Source organism: Empidonax traillii, unplaced genomic scaffold (assembly GCF_003031625.1).
Source record: "Empidonax traillii isolate 1590-97213 ecotype Southwest subspecies unplaced genomic scaffold, ASM303162v1 scaffold1237:size265891, whole genome shotgun sequence".
In the NCBI taxonomy this organism is placed as follows: Eukaryota; Metazoa; Chordata; class Aves; order Passeriformes; family Tyrannidae; genus Empidonax; species Empidonax traillii.
In genome coordinates, this window is record NW_020956430.1 from 126670 (window position 1) to 149877 (window position 23208).

At 47.8% G+C, this 23208-nt stretch overlaps 1 protein-coding gene across 3 annotated transcripts in view; it reads left to right on the forward strand.

The window, feature by feature from the left end:
* The first annotated feature begins 813 nt into the window (after nt 1-813).
* Nucleotides 814-23208, forward strand: part of RBM19 (RNA binding motif protein 19) — a 64090-nt gene continuing 41695 nt past the window's right edge. For 2 of the 3 annotated variants that reach the window (XM_027906015.1, XM_027906016.1), the window contains exons 1-21: nt 814-957; nt 1652-1834; nt 2224-2355; nt 2548-2586; nt 3132-3339; nt 4405-4682; nt 5150-5224; nt 5474-5552; nt 6289-6360; nt 7060-7260; nt 8132-8262; nt 8643-8764; nt 9496-9592; nt 10036-10146; nt 10600-10800; nt 11264-11381; nt 11610-11755; nt 12819-12879; nt 14213-14292; nt 15271-15326; nt 16699-16815. In XM_027906015.1, the coding sequence (XP_027761816.1) occupies nt 922-957; nt 1652-1834; nt 2224-2355; nt 2548-2586; nt 3132-3339; nt 4405-4682; nt 5150-5224; nt 5474-5552; nt 6289-6360; nt 7060-7260; nt 8132-8262; nt 8643-8764; nt 9496-9592; nt 10036-10146; nt 10600-10800; nt 11264-11381; nt 11610-11755; nt 12819-12879; nt 14213-14292; nt 15271-15326; nt 16699-16815 (2543 nt within the window). In that variant the 5' untranslated portion in view covers nt 814-921. The remainder of the gene's footprint in view (nt 958-1651; nt 1835-2223; nt 2356-2547; nt 2587-3131; nt 3340-4404; nt 4683-5149; nt 5225-5473; nt 5553-6288; nt 6361-7059; nt 7261-8131; nt 8263-8642; nt 8765-9495; nt 9593-10035; nt 10147-10599; nt 10801-11263; nt 11382-11609; nt 11756-12818; nt 12880-14212; nt 14293-15270; nt 15327-16698; nt 16816-23208) is intronic. The other variant, XM_027906017.1, reaches the window with a different exon arrangement.

The following is a 23208-nucleotide window of genomic DNA, read 5'->3' on the forward strand; positions in this document are numbered from 1 at the left end:
CTGAGATCCAAACTAAACCTCCCCTGGCACAGCTCCAGCCGTTCTCTGGGTCCTGTCCCTGCTCACAGAGAGCAGGGATCAGCTGCCCCTCCGCTGCCCTTCTGAGGAAGCTGCAGACAGATGTTCAAGTGAAAAAGGACCCACTGTGTTTAATAACCCTTAAGGGATTTTTCTTTTTTTTTTTTTTTTCCCCTCTTTCGTCCGTGGGAGCTTCCACAACACATCTCCTGGCCGTGGGGTTGTTTAGCTGTTGCTTGGAGGGAAGTTGCTTTCGCTTAGAATCACAGAACGGTTCGGCTTTGCAGGGACCTTAAAGCTCATCTCATTCCACCCCGTGCCATGGGCAGGGACACCTTCCACTGTCCCAGGCTGCTCCAAACCCCGCCCAACCTGGCCTTGGACACTTCCAGGGATGGGGCAGCCACGGCTTCTCTGCTCCAGACCCTCCGCCCCCCTTCCCTCCTCGCTCCTCCGTGGCCTTGAGAGTGGCGGGGGACTGCGGCTTCCCCTCGCTCAAGCCCAATAGCTCCGCTGGGAATTCGGCTGGGAAAGCCGGGAGCGGCGGGCGCCGAGCTCCCTCCTGCGGCCCCGCCGAGCAGCGCAGACGGGCTGGGAGACCGCAGCCGCGCACTTCCGGAAAACCCGGGGGTGATCGGAGAGATTCTCCCCCTAGTCCCCCCTCCTCCGCCTATCCCTGTCCCCCGACATCCCCAGTGATGCTCCCCGTGCCGCCCTCAGGGCCCCGCCGTTGCTAAGGGGCCGTTGCTAAGGACCAACATCCGGGTCCCACCGCCCCTCCCGCACACGTGACCCGGTGGGAACATGGCGGCGCCCACGGCGCGGCGTGCGCGGCCCTGAGAGCGGCAGCTCCGAGTGTTTCGAGTGCTCCGGGCTGCCCGCCCCGCCGGTCCCGCCGCGGACATGTCGCGGCTTATCGTGAAGAACCTCCCCAATGGGGTGAGACCACCGTGCGGCTGCGGAAAGGGCCGGTGGAAGGGGTGTGATGGACTTAGGGATGGGTCTGGGGGGACGCGCCGGGGAGAGGCACCCCGGGAGGGGAGGGGGTACCGCGGTGTGGTGGGGACGGGGGTGAGCGTGAAGACCCCCCTAAGAGAGAAAGTTCTCGGATCGGCACGGGGAGAGGAAGATGTTTTGATGGAGGAGCAGCGAGGTGTTTTGGCGGAAGGGGCTGTAAGGGGATAAGAGGTTGTGAAAATGTGCTGGGACGGGGGGTCCTTCTGGGAGAGCGTGGGAAAGGATGGTGGGGGACGTTGAGCAGGGAGAGCCCCTGGAGTGGTCAGGGAGGTGCCCTGGGGGGCTGGAAGCAGCGTGTGGAGGGGGAGGCATCCCTCAGGGTGGGGGAGCAGAGCTTTTTGTGGCCATTGCCCTCCCCTCGGTGCCTGGGAGGTGGGTACAGGTGCCCACTGTGCTGCTCTGTCCCAGTCAGGTCCCCCACAGCATTCCCGGTGTTCCCTGCCTGTCCACGTAGGGCGTTCATGAAGGGGCGAAGGGATTTGGTTTCCACTGTGTAGTTTCTACAACCTTTCAGTCCTTTGATAGAGAACATTTTGTTTTGGACTTGTCCATGAAGCATCTCTGTATTTGTATTCTGTGGCTGATTTCCCTTCCCTTTGTCCTTTCCCCTTCCCAGATGAAGGAGGATCGCTTCAGGAAACTGTTTGCTGCCTTTGGAACACTGACTGATTGTTGCTTGAAGTTCACCAAGGAGGGCAAGTTCAGGAAATTTGGCTTCATTGGCTACAGGTCTGAAGAGGAAGCTCAAACGGCCCTGAAGCATTTCAACAAAAGCTTCATAGACACTTCCAGGATCACGGTGAGTTGATCCTTAAAAATTATCTCCTTGGGATTCTTAAGAAGGTTTAGTGTTAGAGATGAGACTTGGAACAACCTGGGCTAGTGGGGCATGTCCCTGGAACAACATGAACTTAATGGTCCCTTCCAACCCCGACCATCTCAGGATTACATGATGATATGACTGGTCTTAAATGAGCACACAAAGTGTTTGCCATGTTTGATTGTTTCCCATGATGGAACATGTTGCTCTATGCTCTTAAAATGAACATGTGTGTGAAGTTGCCTGTTCTCCTGCACACACCCTCCATCCCATCAGTGTTGCAATAAAGATTCCTGAGTGAAGTTATCCAGCAGTTACAGAAGCAGACTCTTGAGCATGTGTTTAATTAGGGATCTGATTCTTTCCAGGTGGAGTTATGCAAGTCTTTTGGTGACCCTTCAAAACCCAAAGCATGGAGTAAACACTCTCAGAAGGTTCCTGCCTCAGAAAAACAGACAGAGAAGCCTGTGGCGAGTGCAGCTCCTCCAGACACAAAGAAAGTGAGTTTTGCCTGATCCCTTGAGGCTCTGTGTGAGGCACAGAGAAGGTTGCCCTGGTGTGTGGAGAAGGGGACAGAACAGCTGGGACAGTGGATGTTGGAGTCGTGGTTGTGGGATTTTCTGCCTTGGGATCTCTGTTGCCTGAAACTGGCTGTGCTTCTAATAAACCTTTTTGATTTTTTTTTCCCTAAGGATAAAAAGAAGAAAGATCCCACGGATAACTTGAAAAAGGTGAGTTGAGGTTGAATTGCAGTCCCTACAGTCTTGCTGGCTTGTATTAACAGCAAGAGCTGAATAGTTCCTTTCTATACTGCTTCCCATGCTATTTATTCAGACTGTGACAGTCCAATCCTACTGCAACAAACCCTCATTTTAACAACCCCGACTCTGGGATCCAGTTTTTTTAATTGTCAGCTACTCCATGTGACCACACACTTCATCCAAGACAATCCTGTTTCAACAATTCTGGTTTTTAACCATCTGCAAATTTTTTCACTTTAAACTTCTACATTCTTTGCTCTTTTAAATGTTTCATTTTTTTTTTTTTTTTAAAGTACTTTCTAAACATCAATTATTAAAAAAAAATAGGAATGAGAGATCTCATGAAGACTTTAATCACTTTAAGGTCTCACCTTGTCAGTGTAAATTGAGCTCTCCTTAAGGGACTTTTGATTTTTACCTTGCTGGAAATGAGGTGATATCTTTATTTCCAACTCACTACTAGCTTTCATGTGTCTGTTTTCACAGCTTATCTGTTTGGTTTCTTTTTTTAACAGCTGGAAGAAGATAAGAAATTCCAGGAGTTCTTGGTGGTTCACCAGAAACGGTCTCAGGTGGCCACTTGGGCTAATGACACTTTACCAGAGGAGCCCAAGAAGAGCAAACCACCAGCAGCAGCTGATTATCTCAACTTTGATTCAGATGAGTCTGAGGAGCTGAGTGAGGATGGGGATGAGCCCTCTAAAGATGAGGAGGAAACTAAAGGTACCAAAAGGAGCCATCACCCTTTGCTTGTGTTGGTCACAGTGACTGTGAGGGCAGAGGTGCTGACAGGACCCAAATCAGAGTCCTTCCTCCACACAGAGACACTGTAGCAAGGAAGGTGGTTCCTCAGGCATTGTGCTCATTCTGTGTGCTGTGGATGTGTGGTTGTTTTCCCAAATTCAGGGAGATGTGGGAAAGGCAGTTTTTCCTGTGTTTTCCCCTGGGCAATGTTAGGGAAGAGAACAGGGCAAAAAATCTGCACCTTTCCCTTAAATGCTGTCCTAGGCTGCAGCTACTTTCATCCCTGGGATTGCCAGAGCTGGATATGGTTTCTGTTTGTTTAATAACCAGTCTGTGAACTTATCTAGTCTGCCTTTGATTGTATATTTCTGGAAATGGTGTGTCCTTGGGCCCTGTTGGAGTTGATGAGAAGGGACAGAGTTCAGTATCTTGGATCCTGAAAGGAAAATTGGAGTAGTGAGTTAACTTAGAAGACTGGGAAGTCTGGGCTGCAGTGTGGTGTGTGTCACTTAGAATCCAGTGTCCCTGCAGCTGTGCAAGGTGTGGTTTTGGAGCTGTTCCCCCTCCCTACATGGTATTTCCTTATGCTGTTCTGTTGGAGTGAACAGCATTTTCCCTGCTGCTCCTCTTTTCCCTTTGGGTAACTCAGATAAGGGTGTGACTTGGCAAGGGGTGGAGGAGTGTATTGGAGGAACAGCTACCTCTGTTTTTCTCCTTGCCAAACTAAACTGAACACTTTAAAACCTTCTCTGTGGTCTGCTTGGAGTATTTAGTTAAAACTGTGACAAAATCCCTTGTCATGGAGTTCCTCAATCTCCTTCCTCATTTGTTTAATACATGAACTGTTGCTCTGAAAATCGGTGATCCAAATTGTCAGCCTGGAAGAGCTGAGATAAAGTTGCTCTGCTGTTCTCAAGCCTTTCCTTCCCATGGAAAGGCTAGAGGAGGGTGATTGTCATGACTGTGCCAGTTCTCAGCTTTTCCCTGGCTGGGGAAAGATCAGCAGCATCTGTGTGCAAAACTTCTCTGGTCTCTCCTCTCCAACAGCAAAGAAAGGAGGGAAGAAGGCAGCTAACAGCAAAAACCTCTCAGATATGGAGTACCTGAAATCTAAAGTGGTGAAGGATTCTTCCTCCTCGTCCAGTACAGAGGAAGAAACAGATACTGAGGAGGAGATGGAAGAGGAAAGTGAGACTGAGGAGGATTTGGGCATCGCAGAAAATGTTGGCACCTGCACAGATAAAAAGGGGAAGGTGAAGGCCCAACAAACACAGCAAGAGGCACCAGTGGAGAAAAAGAAGAAAAAAGGATCCACTCTAGAGGTACAGGTGAATGAGACTTTTGTCTTCTCTGAAGCAGGAGCTGTATGGGTAGTATGTCAGTCTCTCCAGGGGTGAGCTGAAAGCCTGTGAAGGCTGCAGGACCCTCTAGATACCAGCTGGTTTGGTTCACTGGGTGAGAGCCATTAAAATAATCTCTTCTTAGGCATGAATTCCTAAGAATCAGCCTTCCAAACAAGTGCTGCTCATGCCTTTTTTTTCAAAGACTTTCCTGTTTTTCCCTGTGTCCATCCCTGTCTGCAGAAAATGCTGTCCTGCACAACTCAGTGTCAGTGATGGGGTTTGACTGTCCCAGCCTGCCCCCCAGGCTGTTGTAGTGATGAGAATCTCTTGATATTCCCTCCCACTCTTCAGCCTCCTGTTTGTTGGACAAGATCATCTTGTTGTGCTGTGCTTTTTCTTCTTTCATTCATCTTTTTTTCCTTTATTTTCCCCATCCTGGTGTGCAGAACCAAGGCAGCTCAGCAGAAGCCAGCACCCCGTTCACAGTGAAACTTCGCGGTGCCCCCTCGAACATCACTGAGGCAAGTTTTGTTACCCACCTGGGGATGGAGGCTCCAGGGGGGTTCTCAGAGTGATCTTTGCAGAGACTTTTCACTTATGGAGCAGTTTTGAGGGTTGTGTGGGCAGTCAGGGAAACTTTAGAGCTTGCTTTGTGCAGGGATGTTTTGTTGCACGGGATGTTTTTTATAGTGGATGTAAAAACCTGAATCTGCAACTTACTGTTTCCTGTTTCTGAGAACTTAATCAGGCAATTTGAATTCTTCCTGCAGGAAAAGATTCGTGATTTCTTCTTGCCTCTGAAGCCAGTGGCAGTTAGGATAGGAAAAAATGCCCAGGGGAGGAATTCAGGTAATGTCTATGTGTGGAAGAGGGGATGGATCTGTGAGTTAGGAGACCTCTGGTCCTTTTTATCTGCTCTTTGTATCTGCAGTCTCAAATCACTGGCTTGTGTCCTGATTATTCCAGACCTTTCTATGACTTTGCAGCTCTCCTGCCCTACTTGCTGTCCATAGGATGCCCTGGGCAGAGTAATGTTGGCTCTGCTCCCTTAGGAGTAGCTGCAGGATCTGCCTCCAGAATTAGCCTAAACGTCCCAAACCATGCCAAAGCAAGACCTGTTCTTCTGGGATAGCTGCAGCAGCACCCAGGGACTGTGCTGCCCTGTGTTTATGGGCTGCAGGGCAGCCTTTAGCCAAGGTGGGTCTCCTGACAGGCTGTGTCTGATGGGGGTGCCTGTGAGAGTTTGGAGCAGGTTCTTGGAATTGTCAGGGAGCTTTGCTATGTGCTCTTTTCCTTTAATAGTCTAACAACAGATGCCCCTTTTATTTCCTCCTGTAGATACCTGTGAAAGCCTCTTTCAGCTGTTAAGTTGGGCTTCTTTGGTTTGTATGTAGAGAATAAGCTTTTAAAAGGCAACCTTCCAGTCGGACATGGCCATTTTCAGGCTGGATCGAAACTTTAATGGGAGTTGAATGCTTTATCTATAGGAATCCATATTAGAGAAAGCCCAATTCACCCTTAATTAGCCAATTAGTGGCTGTATGTTCCCCACATGATGCTCAGTTGAACCTTCCCTTATTCCAAGGTTACATCTTTGTTGACTTGAAGAGTGAAGCAGAAGTGCAGAGAGCCTTGAAGAGAAAAAAAGAATACATGGGTAAGGGCTGTTTGTTCCTTCTCGTTCTGGCTGATGCCACTGGCAGGGTGCTCAGCTGCTGGAGTGTTCACTGCAGGAGTACCTCCTGTTGTTTAGTTTTTTCCCAGGCAGATGGTGGGGGTGGTTCCTGTGCTCAGCCCACACGGGATAAACCTGGTGCCGTGTCAGGAGCAAATGACTGAACTGTCCGTGTTCCTCTTGGGCCCTCGTGTTTTGACGTGTGCTTGAGGTGTATCTTGTTCTTGAGATAAAAGTAACGTTGTTCCAGTCTGGCTGGGATTTGTACAGACAGTTCTGTAAGCCTGTGCTTGAGACCTGTGCCTGGCCTTAGTGGAAGTACTGAAATTATGTTTGCAAAAACCACATGCAGAATGGGAATAGCTGCTTAGAAGCCTGGCTGGCACAGGCAGAGGGGCTGGAGCTCCCTGAAAGGAAGGGAGTCTGTGGGGTTTTTGCCTGATTTTTATGAGGACTGATCTCTTGCAGCCTCCACCACCCTTTTTTTTTTTTTTTAAATCAGGCAGAGTCTTAATCAAAGCCTGTAATTGGGAAATTGGGATTGGGATTGTTATTTCTTGTGGGATTGGGATTGTAATTGCTGGTGTCACTGCAGTAACCCTGGGCTCTTTGTGCACTGATGTTGGTTGCCCATGGCCTTGGGAAGCACCTAACATGCCTCTGTGTGTGGTTGTGGCTCAGGTGGACGATGTGTTGAGATTTCCCGATGCAGGAACACCCCAAAAGAAGCTGTTCCGGCCAAACCCACTAACCAGCCATGGAAGAGAAAGCTGAGGGATGATGAGGAGGAAGAGGACTTGTCTGAGTCAGGGAGACTCTTTGTCAGGAACCTTCCCTTTACGAGCACCGAGGAGGACTTGGAGAAGATCTTTTCCAAGTATGGTGAGTATTTGTCCTGGGACTGAGACTTGCAGAGCAACATCTTTCCTTTGTAAACACGGAGGTTTTCGTGCTGGATGTGACTGGACAAAGCTCCATGTCCCACATCTCTCGAATATGGCCCAGCTCCCATCATCTTTATTGCCTGGTGTGGTGATGTGTGCTTGGCAGGAGACTTATAGATGCTGCAGGTAAGAGGTGAATCTCTGAGATAACACCCCAGGTTTGTTTGGAATGGCAGGTGGAAACTTGGAGTTTAACTTTTCTACCTTGAATTTAAAGAAATTTAAGGCCACCTTTCGTTTCAGTGTGCTGGGGGCAGAGAGGGTTAGGTTGTGGAAAGACTAAGACTGAAGATAAATGCAGCTGCTCAGAGCTTGCCTGGTTTGTGTCACGTGTCAGAGTCCTGTGAGCTACCATGTGGTGCACAACCAGACTTGGGGTGCTTTTGTTGGGCCCGCCTTGCCAGCCTGCAGCTCCTGGCTCAGGTTGGTGGCTCACCACACACCCTGTGCAATATCCAGAGCTGCTCTGCCCTCCCCAGCTCCCTCGTCCCCAGCTGTGTCTGGGAGATGCCAGTTCAGAGTGTTACCCTTCCCATCCCGTTCAGAGGTTCAGGTTGGACATCAGGGTTCAAAGACAGCATTGTTAAACATCACAAGGGGCTGCCCAGGGAGGTGGTGGAGTCATCATCCCTGGAGATGTTCAAGAACCAGCTGGGCATGGCACTTAGTACAATAATCTAGTTGACAAGATGATGTTAGGTCAAAGGTTGGACTTAACCTCAGAGGTCTTTTCCAACCTAAATGATTCTGTGAACCTGTGTGGTGGCTGTCCAGGGACATCTCTCACCATAAAACCTTGCCTCCTGCAGGACCCCTCTCGGAGATCCATTTCCCTATTGACAGACTCACCAAGAAGCCCAAAGGGTTTGCTTTCGTCACCTACATGATTCCTGAGCATGCAGTGAAGGCCTTTGCAGAATTGGATGGGCAGGTGTTCCAGGTACAGAGCTGATGGTTTTCCTGTGCTGTTGGAATGCAGCTGGTGGGAATGTTTGTTGCTGTGCTAACACGGCCAAGAGTTTCCTTCTATGCTTTGCTGCACAGGTTGAGTCTCTTCTGCTGTGCTTTTGGTTAGAGGAGCTTGGTTTGAACAGCCTTGCAGGCACCAAAATCCTGGTAGAGGTGGGGAAAAACCTCCAAGTCTGTCTCTTATATGACCTCTGTAACTTGGAGCCGTGTCTCCTTTGGGAAGGAAGGTTTCCCTTTCCACCTTGGCTCTTTTACTAGGAAAGGTGCCCGAAAATTTCCTCTGCTCTGCTTAGCTCATGGACTTCTGTGGATTATTTCAAAGCTGCTGGACCTCTTTTTTCTGTCTTCTAGGGCAGGATGATGCATCTTTTACCATCCACAATCAAAAAAGAAAAAATCGAAGATGGGGATGCAGAAGAATCTTCCTCCTACAAAAAGCACAAAGAGGCCAAGGACAAAGCCAACAGTGCCAGGTACAACACAACTGCCAAATTCCCAAGTGGCAGAAATGCACGTGGGGTCTTTGCAGGGCTGTATAGATTCCCAAAGTCAATAAAGCATTTGCTGTGCAGCTCTGTTTCCTTTATCTCTTACCCACTTGACTCCTCTGTTCAAGCAGTTCAGTGAGCAGCAGAAAGTGAGAGAAACAGGGTTTTGAATGGATTTGCGTATGAGTTTATACATCTGGTGTCTAATAAAAGTTGTGCTGTAATTCTTCAGGGTGGTTTCAGATCAGCTGGGTCTTTCTCCTCTACTTGACCACCTTTCTAGAACTTGAAGGAACTTTATCTTGCTGTGTGACAAATTAGTTTGAAAGAAGTGCCCAATACTTTCTGATTTAAAGGGAAAGAGATGCAACCTTGCTTGCATGGGCTTTGTGGTTTTAGGAAAGCAGTTGGAAAGGTGTGTCCCTCTGAACCAACACCTGAACTCCCAGCTGTAGCTGCAGAGCTGTGACCAGTGAGGTCTAGGGAAGAAGAGCTCAACTGGCTGCACTGCTGCCTCTCTGTTTGCCCTCCAGACACGTCTCCCTCATCCTATCAATTCTCTAAGGATATTCCGCCTTCTTTCTCTCATGACTCTTCATTCTGGCTGCTCATGGTGGCATTCAAAGCTGTTTTTTTTCCCAGGAGTATGAACTAGAATCCTCAGTGGAAGGAGGGGCTGTGTATGACTCTGAACCTGCTCTTGTTTGTCTCTCCAGCTCTCACAACTGGAACACGCTGTTTGTGGGGACAAACGCTGTGGCTGATGCCATGGCTCAGAAGTACAACGCTTCCAAAAGCCAAGTGCTGGATCCTGTGAGTCCGGTTATTCGTCAGCTGGGGTGGGAGATCACTTTCCTACCTGTTTCTTTGTTCCTGGTCTTGTTATGCACCAAAAGCTGCTGTGCTTCCGTGAGGCTGAGAGATCTGTGGTGCTGTAGCACCTCTGTGGGATCTGAGCCTATCAATCCACTTGTCACTAGGTCAGTGACACTCCCAGGCCTCTCTCACACTCTGCTTTTCTGTGCCTGAATTTTGCATTTCTGCATAACCAGCAGCTGATGGGAATTTACACCTGAAAGCTGGTTCCCACCTGAAAGCTTTGCTTTGCTTTGGGAAGCGTTCAGATTCCAACAGCAAAACTTCCCGCAGCTTCAGAGGAACTGGAGTATTTTACCTTCAAGCTTTCTGCCACTTTTCCTTTGTATCTGCTTCTTGGAGCAGAAGGAACAGCAGGTGACTGATATTCTTGCCTGCAGGAGAGTAAAGACAGCGTGGCAGTGAGAGTCGCTCTGGGAGAAACCGAACTGGTCCAGGAAATTCGCCGCTTCCTCATTGAAAACGGAGTCAGCCTGGATTCCTTCAGTCAGGTGAGATGCTCAGCTGGAGGCAGCAATGTGGACCTACCCCTTCTAGTCCTGGTGTCCTCAGCTCTCTCTGAAATTGGTAGTTAAATTCTCAGCATCTTGCAGGATTGAACCCTTAGGAAATCTTATATCCATTTGAAAATGCAGCTGCCCTCAGGATAGTTGAAATTCGTAATACAATGGCTTTAGTATGGTTGGGGAAGGAGTCCTGTGTCCATATCAGGGTGAATCTGGAGCTGGAACCTCCATACACGAGTGTATGTGGAACAGGGAGGTTGTACTGGGGTGTGGATCCTACAGGAAGTGTTTTCTAAATGGCTGTTGACCCTCTTGGACCCTGGAAAAGGGGCGGTGTGGAGAGAGCATGTTGTGGTGGATCCCGAGTCGGAAAGTTGTTGGAGTTTACAATTGTAAATCCCATCTTCCCTTTTTTTCCACCCCCACTGAACTTGCCAGGCTGCTGGAGAGCGGAGCAAGACGGTGATCCTGGTGAAGAACCTGCCGGCCAGCACGAGCGCGGCAGAACTGGAGGACGTGTTCGGCCAGCACGGCAGCCTGGGCCGGGTGCTGCTGCCAGAGGGGGGCGTCACAGCCATCGTGGAGTTCCTGGAGCCAACAGAGGCCAAGCAGGCGTTCACCAGGCTGGCCTACTCCAGGGTGAGGCAGCTGCCTGGAGAGTGTGGATCGCGACTGCTTGGGAAGCTGCAGGAGGGAGTGCTCGGTGTGTGAGGGGGGCAGGAGTTTTGAGGAGAGTGAGTTATCCTTGAGCCTCTGCTGTTGCCCTCTGTCCCTTGGATTTAGGGAGTTGCCTGATGCATCCCTGTGCAGCAGTGGCTAAATAGGGTTCAACCTGCAGAGGGTGGCTGGAGGGAGGAGGCTGTGACATGTTTAGAGGATTTCTCTTCCCTTTCACAACACAGGAGTGTAATACATGGTAGACTGTGGTCCTGTGTAAGGCTGGATCCTTTTGTGAAAGAGAGTTTAGCTGGTTGGAAAAGCTACCCAGCTTTTCCCCTGGTGTTTTCCATTACAGAGGGAGATGAAAATGAAGCTGAGAGCAGAGGTTTTTCTTCAGGCCTTGCCCTTCAGTCTTCATTTCTTTCCTGTCTTCTCTTCACAGTTTCATTCTGTGCCATTGTATCTGGAATGGGCTCCAATGGGTGTCTTCTTAAACCCAACCCCTCAGAAAAAAAAGGCTGAGGTTCCAGAAAAGGAGGATGAAGCAGGGCTGGTATCAGGTAAGAACTTTGTCCACCTTGGTGTTGACAGGCTGTAGTGTTTCCCTGTAGTGTCTCCCTGCTCATGTCAAGCCCCAGTGTATGCTTTGTCTGGGTGATTTCCCACTGCAAGGACATGATCTTCTTTCTCCCCATTCCAGGGGCTCTCCCAAAATTTGAGTGGGCAAGCTCTCCCTGAGTTTGGCTTTGTTTCATCTTACAAAATTTGGTTTACCCTTTTTGTTTCAGGTGAAGCCCTAAAGGACTCAGGGGAAGCAGCAGCACAGGAAGAAGAGGAGGAAGAAGAGGAGGAGGAGGAAGAAGAAAATGTTCCTGGGTGTACCTTGTTCATCAAAAACCTAAACTTTGCCACAACAGAAGACACGTTGAAGGAGGTGAGCCATAAGGATATAGTGTTTAAATTGCAGTGGGAGATGAGAAAACACTGGGTTACACTGGGACTGGGAGTATCCACTTTGGGGTTTCAGGCATCAGTTAAGACAAATGTATCTGAAACTGTTTTGGTGGGATTACATTCCACCTTGGGACAGGTGGAGGCAGTAGAAAATCTTTTAAGACTTCCTCATTTCCCATGCTTTCTGTAATGCTTCTCCTTGGGATAGGCGTTTTTCTCATTCTGCTTTGTGTGTGAAGGCAATGAATAAATAAAAGATGGTTTCAGAGATGTGCTTTTCATCTCTGCTTCTCCTGCCACTGAGCTGTCTGTGCTGTTTTACCTCAGCAAAGCACTTGGGAGAGAGTGTAGCATTACTAAAGTCATATGGGATGCTAATAGCAGAATAAGGAAAAGCAAGTGGGAATTCTCAGCTCTGCCAGTTTTTTTAACTGTGTAAAGTGCCACATTCCATGGCCCAAGAACGCTGGAGCAGTGTCAGTCCATCCTGGGCCTGTATTCCTCTCTCTTGGGACTGAGAGACTGTGTAGAGAGCCTGTCCATTTGAGTCTGGGGACAAATGTAAATGCTCAGAGGAGGAGTGGGGCTTGTCCCCTCTTCTTTTTTTTGCCTTCTGGCTGTAGTTTTACAAAGAAGTCAAATTGTTAGTTTATCTTCTAGCCCCCCATCTTTGCAAAGAGGTAAATTCTAGGGACATCACAGGAGTCACCCATCCCTAAGGTCTCTACCCTGAGGGCATTTTGTAATCCACAGTGTTGCTCCAGCACCATCTGGGATCTCTGCACTGTTCCTGAGGGGTGGCAGAGGATTTATGGGAACACATCTTTGATTTCTTTAACAGTCTTTTTGTGTGTGTGTGTGTGTATTTGTACAGAAATAATTTTATAAGAAAGACTGAGCTGCAGTGACTGCTTGTCAGGGGTGTGCTGGGGGAGGTGGGCCTGTAAGCCTGTGCTGCTGTCGAAGGGGGGCACGTTGTCACTCAAGTTGAGCTGCAAGCCTGTGACAAAGGGAACAGAATCACGTGTCCAAATTCCTTGCAGACATTCTCCAAAGTGGGAGCCCTGAAGAGCTGCACAATATCCAAGAAGAAAGACAAAGCAGGTACTCTAGATGTTGCTGTTCAGTTCCTTCCCTCAGCTGGTTGCTGAGGGCTCAGGTGTGGCATTGCTTTAGCATTCGTCTGGCTGAGCATTTGCGTTCTCCTTGGCAAAATCCTTAGTGTTTCCAGAAGTGTTCCTGCTGAAAAGGCTGAAAGCAGCAACCGAACACACCCCGGGGGTTCGGTCTAGGAGGTTAAGCTCAATTGTGGGATTTGTGGAGACGTGGCCTTCTCTTGAGATGTTGAGATAGAGAAGGCAGGCTCCTTCAGAATCACAGAAGAGAAGCGGGATGCAGGTTGAAAGGAACCGGTGCCCCCCCACCATGATTTAACTGCACACAAGACGCTTTATCCGCAGGAAGGGCTGGGATCCTCGAGGGTGCCTGGCTGAGTGGGCTTCCTTTGCCTTCTGCCTGCCAGCTCTGAGTCCCCCACGCTGCAGGGACAAGTGGCTGTGCCTCTTGCATTGGCTGCTCTCACTTTCCAGGCAGTTGGATAGGAAAAAGTTGGATTAAGGCAAGCGCTGGTTGGAAGGGCTGTGTCTTCTTTCTGGGAGCTTCACAGCTTTATGGGGTTTTGCCTTGACAGGGCTTCTCTTTCATGGGGTACTTAAAAACTCGGATCCAGTGAAAGGAAAAGAAATAAAGCAAAGTCTTCAGTACTTGCTGGTGTGTCTGGTGTGCTTGTGACCAGACAGCAACATCCCAGTCTGTGCTGATCTTGTATCACCTGCCCAAGAACTCCTCTTCTGTACCTGTGGATCATCTCTGCAGTCTGATACCACTAAGGCTGGGAAGTTGGAAACTGGATGTTATGTTTTCACTTGTGGATTTTTCCTTCCCTCATTATTAATCATACCTTAATTATGGCTCCTGTACTAGTGTGACTGCAGGTGATGCAGACCTTTGCTGTGCAGGGGTGCTGGACTTGGTGTCCTCTCCCTTGTTGTAGAAGTGGCAGCTGCCCACTCATGTTTAGAGACTATTTATGTCTCCATAATGGGATCACTTTCTCCTGTCTGCGTCAGCAGTTGCTTTGTAGGACTGGTGTTTTAAGTTTTGCACTGAAATGTTGCAAAGCAAAAAATCTGTTTTGTGTGCAGCATTGATTGTCTCCTTTTTATCATCAGCACCAAAACCAGCTGTTCTTGCTCAAAACAAGTCAGCCAGGGGTGCTCATAAGGAACCTCAGAGCTGACCCTTTGCCTGGGATATTAAGTTTCTGTCCCCACAGTTTTGGCAATCAATACTTGCTCAAACAAACTTGATTTGTTTTTACATCTTATACCAACCCTGTTTCCTGGTAACCTAAAGAGTCCCCTCTCACTCCTGACAGGCACTTTGCTCTCCATGGGCTTTGGATTTGTGGAGTACAAGAAGCCAGAGAGTGCCCAGAAAGCCTTACGCCGGCTCCAGGTAAGCTCAAGTGTTCCCAGCCTGGAATTCTTTGCAGAGGTGGTGGGAAAGGACTTGGATGAACCTTAGAGTTCAAAATGGAGCTGAGGATGTCAGTGCTATGGGCAGATGCAGAAGCCTGTAAAAAGGGCCAGGTTTGTGAGGGAAAGGGGTTTGTAAAGGGACAAGATTATGCAGAAGAGTGTTTCCTAGTGCTGATCCAATGTGGAGGTGGCAGAAAATGTACGATGATTGAAATGCAGTGAGTTTGAAATTTAATGAGTTTTTCTGCAAGGTACCCTTTGCAGAGGGGCAGAGACCCAGGTTCCCCCTCACAGGGAGAACAAATTTTGCTTAGTATTTAATTAGTGCTGCAGAGTTTGATTTTACCCTCTGTGACTCTGCCATTGCTTCAGGGTCTTCTAACCCCCTCCTGCCTTCTCCATGGCACAGGATTTGGCTGCACTCTGAAGGAATGAATCATAAAAATAAAACATCCAAGTGTTTGGTCCACACTGCCTGGGTATTATGGGCCAGACAGCTGGAGATTGAAGGAATTACTCTGTCAGCTGTGCATGTTCAGTGACTGTTATCCATGAGTCCCACCTTCACCAGGTGGTCATTTCACATTCCACAGCCTGGACAGTCTTGGGATAAATGTACATGCTCCATTCTCTTTGAAAGGAAAATGGATATTTTGGGCAGGGATTGGGCAGCAAGGCTCCAGATTCCTAGTGTAGTACCATTGCATGTTGTGTGCCCTGTCAGGGATGATAAGGAAGGAGGCTGAACTCTGGAAAGTTTTGAGGCATGGGAAGCATGACCAGTGTTCAACAGAGAAAGGCTTTGTCTGGGAGAAGGGGAGGACTAGATGGAAAAAAGGCAAGACTTGAAATACTGTGCTTATGTCCTGGAAGCTGTTGTGGCTTTGACTTTCAGTTACTTTATTTATATTAACTATATATTTTTTTCCTGTTGTTTCTTTGTTTTAACTTCTAGGGCTGCACTGTAGATGGCCATAAGCTGGAAGTGAAACTCTCAGAGAGAGCTATCAGGTAAATCTCGTGTCTCACCTCTGTACCAGGGTTACATTTAAGCTGCAGTAACGCTTGATGGGTTCTCCCCTTCTTCCCTGGCATCTGCATCACGAGGGATGTGAGCAGGAGTGCTCCAGCTGTTGAACACATCAGGCTTTGTGCTTTTACTCAGAGTCAGTTTAGTCAGTTTTGCTTGCAAATTAAAAAAAGAAATGATGAATAGCTCTAGTGGGACCCCAAAAAGGAGCTCGAAGTGAGAACCAGGCACAGAGTTTCCTTCCATGCTCAAGGAAAAGGTTCTTCTAAACCCTCTGCTTTTCTCAGCGTTGCAAATCCAAGTACAGCCCAAGTTCCAGTGGGTTTAAAAAGTTCTTGAGGATAAATATTTTCTAGGTAATGAAATCTTTTGCCTTAGTTCATCTGAGAAAACAAGAGCTTAAGAATGGATGTTCTGCTACCAATTCTGATCAAATTAAGACAAACAGGTTTCTTGCTTGATGAAAAAACTTGGATTTACCTTCTTTTATTTGGTCAGTCAGGTGCAGAGGAGATGGTTAGTTGTGGGTAAGTTTACTTGAAATTAGGGTCTTGTTTTTTAGGGTTTCCTTCCTAGTTTTTATTCAGTACAGAATATTCTAAATGCAAAGTTGAAAATTAATCCAGATGTTTGAAGGTGAACCGTGGCACCTAAACACTGTCCTTTAAGCAACTTTGGAAACCCTACTGGAGGTGGTATATCTTAAATGTCAAAATTTGTTTGAAAATCTGGTTCCTGGGGACCAGAAGCTGTCTGACAGCTCCCTGTCTGCACTTTGTATTTCAGTTCTTTAATAAACCATTTTTATCCATTTTGATTTTTAAAATCCCTTCAGCAGGTATCCAGCCCTCAATGTGAAGTGCTTTGCTTTATGAAATAAGCTGCTGTCTTTTGTATTAGGTAAATTCTGACCTTGTCCAAATGCAATACAATTCTGGAGGTAAAAAAATTAATACTCTATTACAAAATTTCACTTGATGTTTCATAAGCCAGGAAGAGAAAGAATCAAAATTGGCTTACGTTAAGCTAACTTTTTACAATATATCAATTAGTACATTCTCTTGACAGTTGAATGCACAAGATTTGGTGTCAGAACAAAAGTCAGTGGAAAATATGAGTCCAGGACCACAACTGGAGTTGAAGATAAACTATTTCATTTGCAGATGTGGGGTTTAAATCGCTGAAATTCCTTCCTTCCTGGTGTGCTGTATGACATTCCCACTGTCGGGAGCGAGGGTGTCAGTGTGAGCCAGCTGCCTCATTTTTCCACATTCCAAATCCTGAAGGAGCCCCAGTGCAAAGGGGGCTCTGCTGCCCCAGGGTCCTCACCTGCCCTTGCTGTTGCCTCCACAGGCCCGCTGTGAAACCGTCCCGAAAGAAACAAACTGTCAAGAAGCAGAAGACTTCCAAGATCCTGGTCCGAAACATCCCCTTCCAGGCCACTGCCAGGGAAGTCAGGGAACTCTTCAGGTAGGGAAAAAAGGGCTTTTCTCTTGGGTCTGTGGGGTGCTCCGGGCTGGAGCTGGGTTGATTTTCGTATGGGATTTTGTTAGCAGATTTTTAAACATGGTGAGTGTTATTGTCTTTGTGGAAGCCAACAAACCTTTTGCTGAGTGAAGAGACAAACGCTTTGACAGTGTAGAAATTCCAGTAGAAATACCAGTGTGGAAATTCTGCTGGTGAGATGGTGATCCCATAAAGCTGGTGGTGTGGCTGGAGCCACTGTGAGCTGTTGCAACCAGTGGCTCATCACCATGCAGTAAATATCCGTGGATCTTGGAGATCCCTGTGCCTGTCAAATAAATTATCTATCCCTGGATATCTTGGCAACTGTACAGCAGCATTTCTGATGCTGCCTGGGGAGGAGCACCCAGGTTTGAGTGGGGCTGGCTCCCTCTTCCACCTGCCTCGCCCACATGTTGCTGTAGCTCCATCCCCCCGTGGAGGGAGCATTTCCATCTGGCTTTCCCTTCCCTGGGTGTCTCACTGCCTGTGCCTCCCACACTTGGTGGGGTGTTGCCCCTTGTCTGTAAGGATGTGGGACTCTGCCTGATAATACTCTGTCTGACAAAAAATACCTTGTCAGCCATCAGACCTGCCTGGGATAGTGCTGAGTGTCAGACAGGGATTTTGGGATCCCAGGCTGCCTTTTTCCTGTGTGTTCTGTATGTCCTCAACCTTTTCTGCTGCCTTTCCATCCTGGAAAACAGGGGAAACTTTGTAAAAGAAAAGCATCTTTACTGCTCTCAGGAGGAGAATGTTTAGCTTGCTGTCCCAGGCCATGGTCCCTGCTCTGCTTGGAGAAGGAATCCGGGGGGAATTTGTGTTCAAATATGCCCATCCCTCTTTCCCATCTGCAAAATAAGGATGATAGCTCACATGTGCAGGGCATGGTGGAGTACCTGCTGTGTTGGGAGGTTGCTTCTTTGTGGGCCTGTCAAAGCAGAGGCAGGTGCTTTTGTCACAGCTGTGGGAATGAGTTCAGGAATTGCTTAACTCTTTGAAACCTGCCAAGATGATGCAGTGAAAACCACTGGCAGGGATTTGTTTGTTGCAGGGAAAACTGTGCAATTCCCTGTCTGCAGGGGAATTCCACCTACTTTTTTAGCATGTGATGTTCTCCTGGCTTGTCTGCAGGTTCCTGCATGGCTGGGGTGCTGTTCACATGCCAGCTGTAAGGAAAGGTGTGTTGCAACACTGGATTTGGGGTGAATTCTGGGCTTTCCACTGAAGGCAGACCATGACTTGGTTCTTAAACACACATTGCTAGAACAGTGATGGTAGAATTTAAAACATTCTACCTGTAAAGCAGCAAAAGGTTTTCCTTTCTTGTGCTGTGCAGCTTGGATACTTTTGCTTCAGTGCTACCCTGGCAGGTCCAGGCAACATCCCTGGACTTCCAAGTCACTGCTCTGAGTTTTCTCAGCACGTGGAGCACTGCTAATTTAAATCCCAACACTGTGGCTGCAGAGGTGACCTTCCTAAAGCTTGAGCAAACAAAACCAGGGGCATCTATTTGCTTTCTGGGGCGCTGGGTTAAGTTCAAGGAGCTGGGAGGTTTATGTGTATCACAAGGACAGACAAGCCCAGTAGACACTGTGGGGTTTTTTTGGTGTGGGTGTTGGTTTTTTTTTTCCCTCCTGTCTTGTCTGGCACCTCAGTGCTGTGGAGAGGAGGGGCAGAGGAACAGTCTGATGGATATTGTAAGGAATGTGCAACTTCCAGCTGCATGTGCTGGTGACAGTGGTCTTGGAACGACGTGGGAACGTCCTGCATTTATCCTGGGATATTCAGAGATGGGGGATTTATCTTTAAAACAGCTTGGGGGGAGACACAGCCTTCCATCCACCCCTGCCATCCCTCCTTCCCTTCAGAGAGGCCAAAACCAGGCACGGCAGAGCACTGCCAGCCACTTCATCTTCCTGGATTGCTTTGTTTGTGGTTTTAAATCAGGTGCCTTTGCTCTAGAGCTTTTTAGCTCTTTCTGCATTTAGGAGCCCATCTTATTTTGTGTTTTGCTAGTTATTTCTTTGAAATTGCAGACAATCACTTGGCAGTGGAATGGATGGCAGGGCTGCAGGGGGCACTCTTAGCCTGCCCAGAAAAGCCTGGCTGGGGACCACCAGGCTGGGGACAGCAAGGGAGCACCAGGCCACTCCAGCAGGCATTGCCATGCAGGGTGACAGCCCCAGGCCTGTGGAGGTGGGAGGCTTTGCAGGGTGAGCATCTTCTCCATTGTTTCACATGTTACTGAGCCACCTTCCAGCCCTGCAGCTGATGTTGTCCCCCAACCTGCTTTTCTCCTGTGCTTGCTTTCTTTTTTTTTTTTCTTTTTTTCAATTGCCTGGGCAGGAGAAAAATTTATAAATAAATAAATATATATATACACACACACACACACACAATATGTGTGTGCTTATATTTATTATGCACAGACATGTATATTACATATACACACACTGTATATGTGTACACACACTGTATGTATCTACAGGTGTGTGTGTATCACCCCAAATACATATATTGTGCCCACACGTATTTCCAGAAATATACATAATACACGTGTGTTCCATATGTTTCCCCAAATCAATGATTTCCGTGTTTTGAGCTTTGTCAAGGAACCCTGTCTTGCTTTTCAAATGGCCCCACAGAAGGTGTTAATGACACTGGAGAACAGCAAAACAAGGGAGCTGGTGGGGGTTTGAGCAGTGGGTTTTTAAAGCTGCTGTGCCTGTGCTGCTCAGCACTGGCAGTTCAGGGAATCCTGTCCTGGTTGCCTTTAAGACTTTTTGATATTTTTATTTATGGATCCACCACTTAAATGCTCAGACTTGCCCTGCGCCATTGTTAGTGTTCCTACAACTGCCTGTAGGAACTCTTTAATTTTGGACTTTGGGGGTATCAAGTTCTAATTCTTGGGCTGGAGAAAGTGATGGTTAATTTTCTCTGTAAGGGAGTCAGGATTGCTTCTGGCTAACAGCTCAAGTCCTCTGCCTGCAAAATCAATGTCTTGTAGTTCCACCAGCCTTAAGTGCTGCCCACCTTCCACCCCAACCCCAGAGGCTTTGCTGGGATGTGTGATGCTGGTTCAGATCGTGTCCTACCACGTTCTGCTGGTGTTTTTGGCCTCTCTTGCACCCTCCTGGATTTATTTATTATTTTTTTCTGAGATCCTGTAGGTGTTATTTTCTTCAGAGGGAGAGCTGTTCAATTAGAGGGGCTGCTTCTGGGCTAGGTGTGAAGATTTAGCTTTTGTGGGTGTGTTTTTTTCCCCCCATTTTTGTCCTTTATTAGATTCTACTCTTATCTTTACTACCTGAAAAAATAACAAAAGATAAATGGTCCTTAGTTCTTTCCAAAGAGCCATAGTTAGGGGAGGAGAGACAAAGGGATTGCTATCCCATAGGGGCTGCTAATTTTTGCTACCAAATTGTGGACCTTTTATGGCAAGACTTTTTTTTTTTTTTTTTTTTTTTTTTTTTCAAAAGGAACTCTAGATGTGGCAAGCTGAATTGGAGATCTGTGAAAGGCCACATTTTCACAGATTGGAGCCCTGGCAATTTCTGAAAATTGGGCTCCTTTAAAAATCTATCACATTAGATCCACGCAGCCTTCGTTGGAAGTTCCAATTAGGTGTTTGTTTCAGAGCCTCCTCTTCCATCCTCCTTCCCCCTGTCTGCACCAACTACATTAATATTAAAAATAAGGCTGTTTTGAAGCTCTTGTAGAACATTTTGAGGAGATGTACGCTTTATTTTCCTCAAAGGGGGAACAATTAGATTTAGAAAAAGACTTTTTAAAAGATTCCTACCCAACCAAAGGCAACCTGAGGGATAGGTACAGTCGAGAGTCTGCTTAGAGTTGGGCACAGCTGATGCTTTACCACCAAAGGATGCAGCTGTTGGAGGTGTACCTCAGGTAGTGTGTTTTGGGGATGGAGTTGTTTCTTTTCTTCTATGCAGAGTAGATCTGAGAACTTACCATTTGGTCTGTATCTATAATTTCTCTTCAGTTTGCAATGACTGTCACTTCCAGCCCTCCTCTGCCACTTAGCTGTGGTAACCCTCCAAACTCAGAGCGAGATCAGGGGCCAGCACTGTGTGTGGAAGGTGTTTTATCGTCCCTCTGGCCATCCCTTGCCTTTCACCTGCAGGAACTGCAGTCAAACACGTTGCACAAGGCTGTTAAATCACAAAGTTATTATCAGTTGAGAGACTGGACTTCAGTTTGACTGAAAAAGCAGCAAGCAGAAAAGCAACTGAGAGGTATTCCAGGGCAGGGAACAGGTTATCAGGTGCATTTATCTCCATATTCTGACTTTTCCTGCTAAGAAAGTAACGCTGCTTCTTGCAAAGACCTTTGGGGGTGGGTGTCTCTTTTAATTTTAACTCCTTTGCTGACTGTTTTCTGCGTCCTGACAAAGACGTGGCATTTATTGCATCTGGCAAAACAAGTGCCTGGAATTGATTGGGAGGAAACAGATCTATTCCCTCTGATGGAGGCTAGAAGTGAAGACAACCAGTGGGACAAGACTTTGGAGTCGTGTCTCTTCTAGGAGGAGAAAAATCTCTGAAGGGAGATGCAGTGGATAAAGTGGCAGAGATTTTTTTTTTTTTAAGGCAGCCTTTATGAAGTTAATTTTATAAGATGATGCCTTTCACTTCTTCTGACCTATTATAATAAAGTGTAGTTATCAGAATGGGCTTTTCATTTCCCATTATAAAGGACACGGTGGTATAATGAATCCTTCTGCCAGACATGCTTGCTGTTCACACCTTTCTCCCAGTAATGGAGCCTACATGACTGGAGACAATTTCTCCTTCCCAGAGTAACAGTGCCCTGTTGAAGCCGTGGAAATCTTTGCTAGCGAAAGGCAGAGGAGGAAAAAAATTAGTCCCTTCATAAACATGTGAGTTTGTTCAGCAAGTGCTGGACAGAATTAATTAGAACATTCAATGCAAACAGCCCTGGGATGTCCAGTGCTGTCAGGATTTCTGGATGAACAGCGATGCTTTTCACTTTTAAAACCCTTCATGCGCTGGAAATGTCTCGAAACCCGTTGCTGCTTCCTTTTAGCAGCTCAGAATTTTTCTCCAGCTGCAGCAGGGAAAGGTGAAGGTGGTGGATGACATCTGGGAGAAGCCAGGAGACATCTCACCTAGGACTGATGCAATAGGGTGGCAGAAGGAACAGGCAGACCGGGATACCCTGCTTGCAAGCCTATGCATGAGAAGGATGCCCAAAAATGAGGCTTGTTGAAGCAGAAAGACCCCGGGGAGGAAGCTGATGTTGGTGAGCACTCTGCATACGGCCATCAGGGTGTTGGATCCCAGCATCTTGGCTTCCCCTGGGAATTAGGACATTGGTGCCAGCACGTGGGAGGACTGTGGAATGTGTGTCTTACCTAGAGGCACATGTTGAGGTGGAAACCTGTCAGAAGCAGTATTAGGAGCAAGAACTGTCTCATTCCCCCTCTGAACAGTAATGATGCCTCTGAGCTGGGTTTGGTGCTGGGTGGGATCAGCATATCGTGTTCTCCAGGAAACAAATGGGTAGTTTAAAAAAGTGACCCACCCTCTGAGATCTCCAAAGCCATTCCCAGGCTCCATCTCCGGCCACTGAGTGCCAGAGGTTACAGACACTTAATGGGGTGGTGGTTGGCATCCAAACCACCTTCAGCACACGGGGTGGATTCCCGTGCCAGCGGCACTTCTGCCTTGTTGTGGTCTATCCTCAGGGATAATAATGTCTGGTTCCCATTTTAAAGGTGGCTTTCCACGGTGCAGAGCCATGCCAGGAGCACTGCAGGGCTGTGTGCGTGGAAGAAGCATCAGTGAGGTGGCTCAGGGCCCATCCTCAGGAGGTGGAAACGCACACGGTGTCCGACGGTGCCGCAGCTGATGTGGCGCTTGTGCTAATGCTGGATTTCAGCTTCTCATTAGAATGCAAGGTCTGTGCTAGGCTGCTGAGTGTCTGAGGAGGAGCATGTCTGGTGTGGGGGGCTCAGGATGCTGCTCTGGATTGAAGCTTTCTGTCCACCCACGTTATTTAAAAGTTCTTACAAAAATTGCATCTCTGGCTGTGTTTTCTTGTTTGGTTGATGGCTGCCTCCTCCCTGGCTGAAAAGCTCGGCCCCACTGGTTGCTTTTAGTGCTTTTTTGTGTGCAAGGGGAACACAAGGTGTGGATTTGTTGGAGCAAGTCCAGAGGAGGTCAGTGAGCTGATCTGAGAGCTGGAGCTCCTCTGCTCCAGGGAAAGGTTGAGAGGGTTGAGGTGCTCAACCTGGAGAGGAGAAGGCTCTGAGGGGACCTTAGAGCCCCTTCCAGTACCTAAAGGGGCTCCAAGAGAGTTGGAGAGGGACCC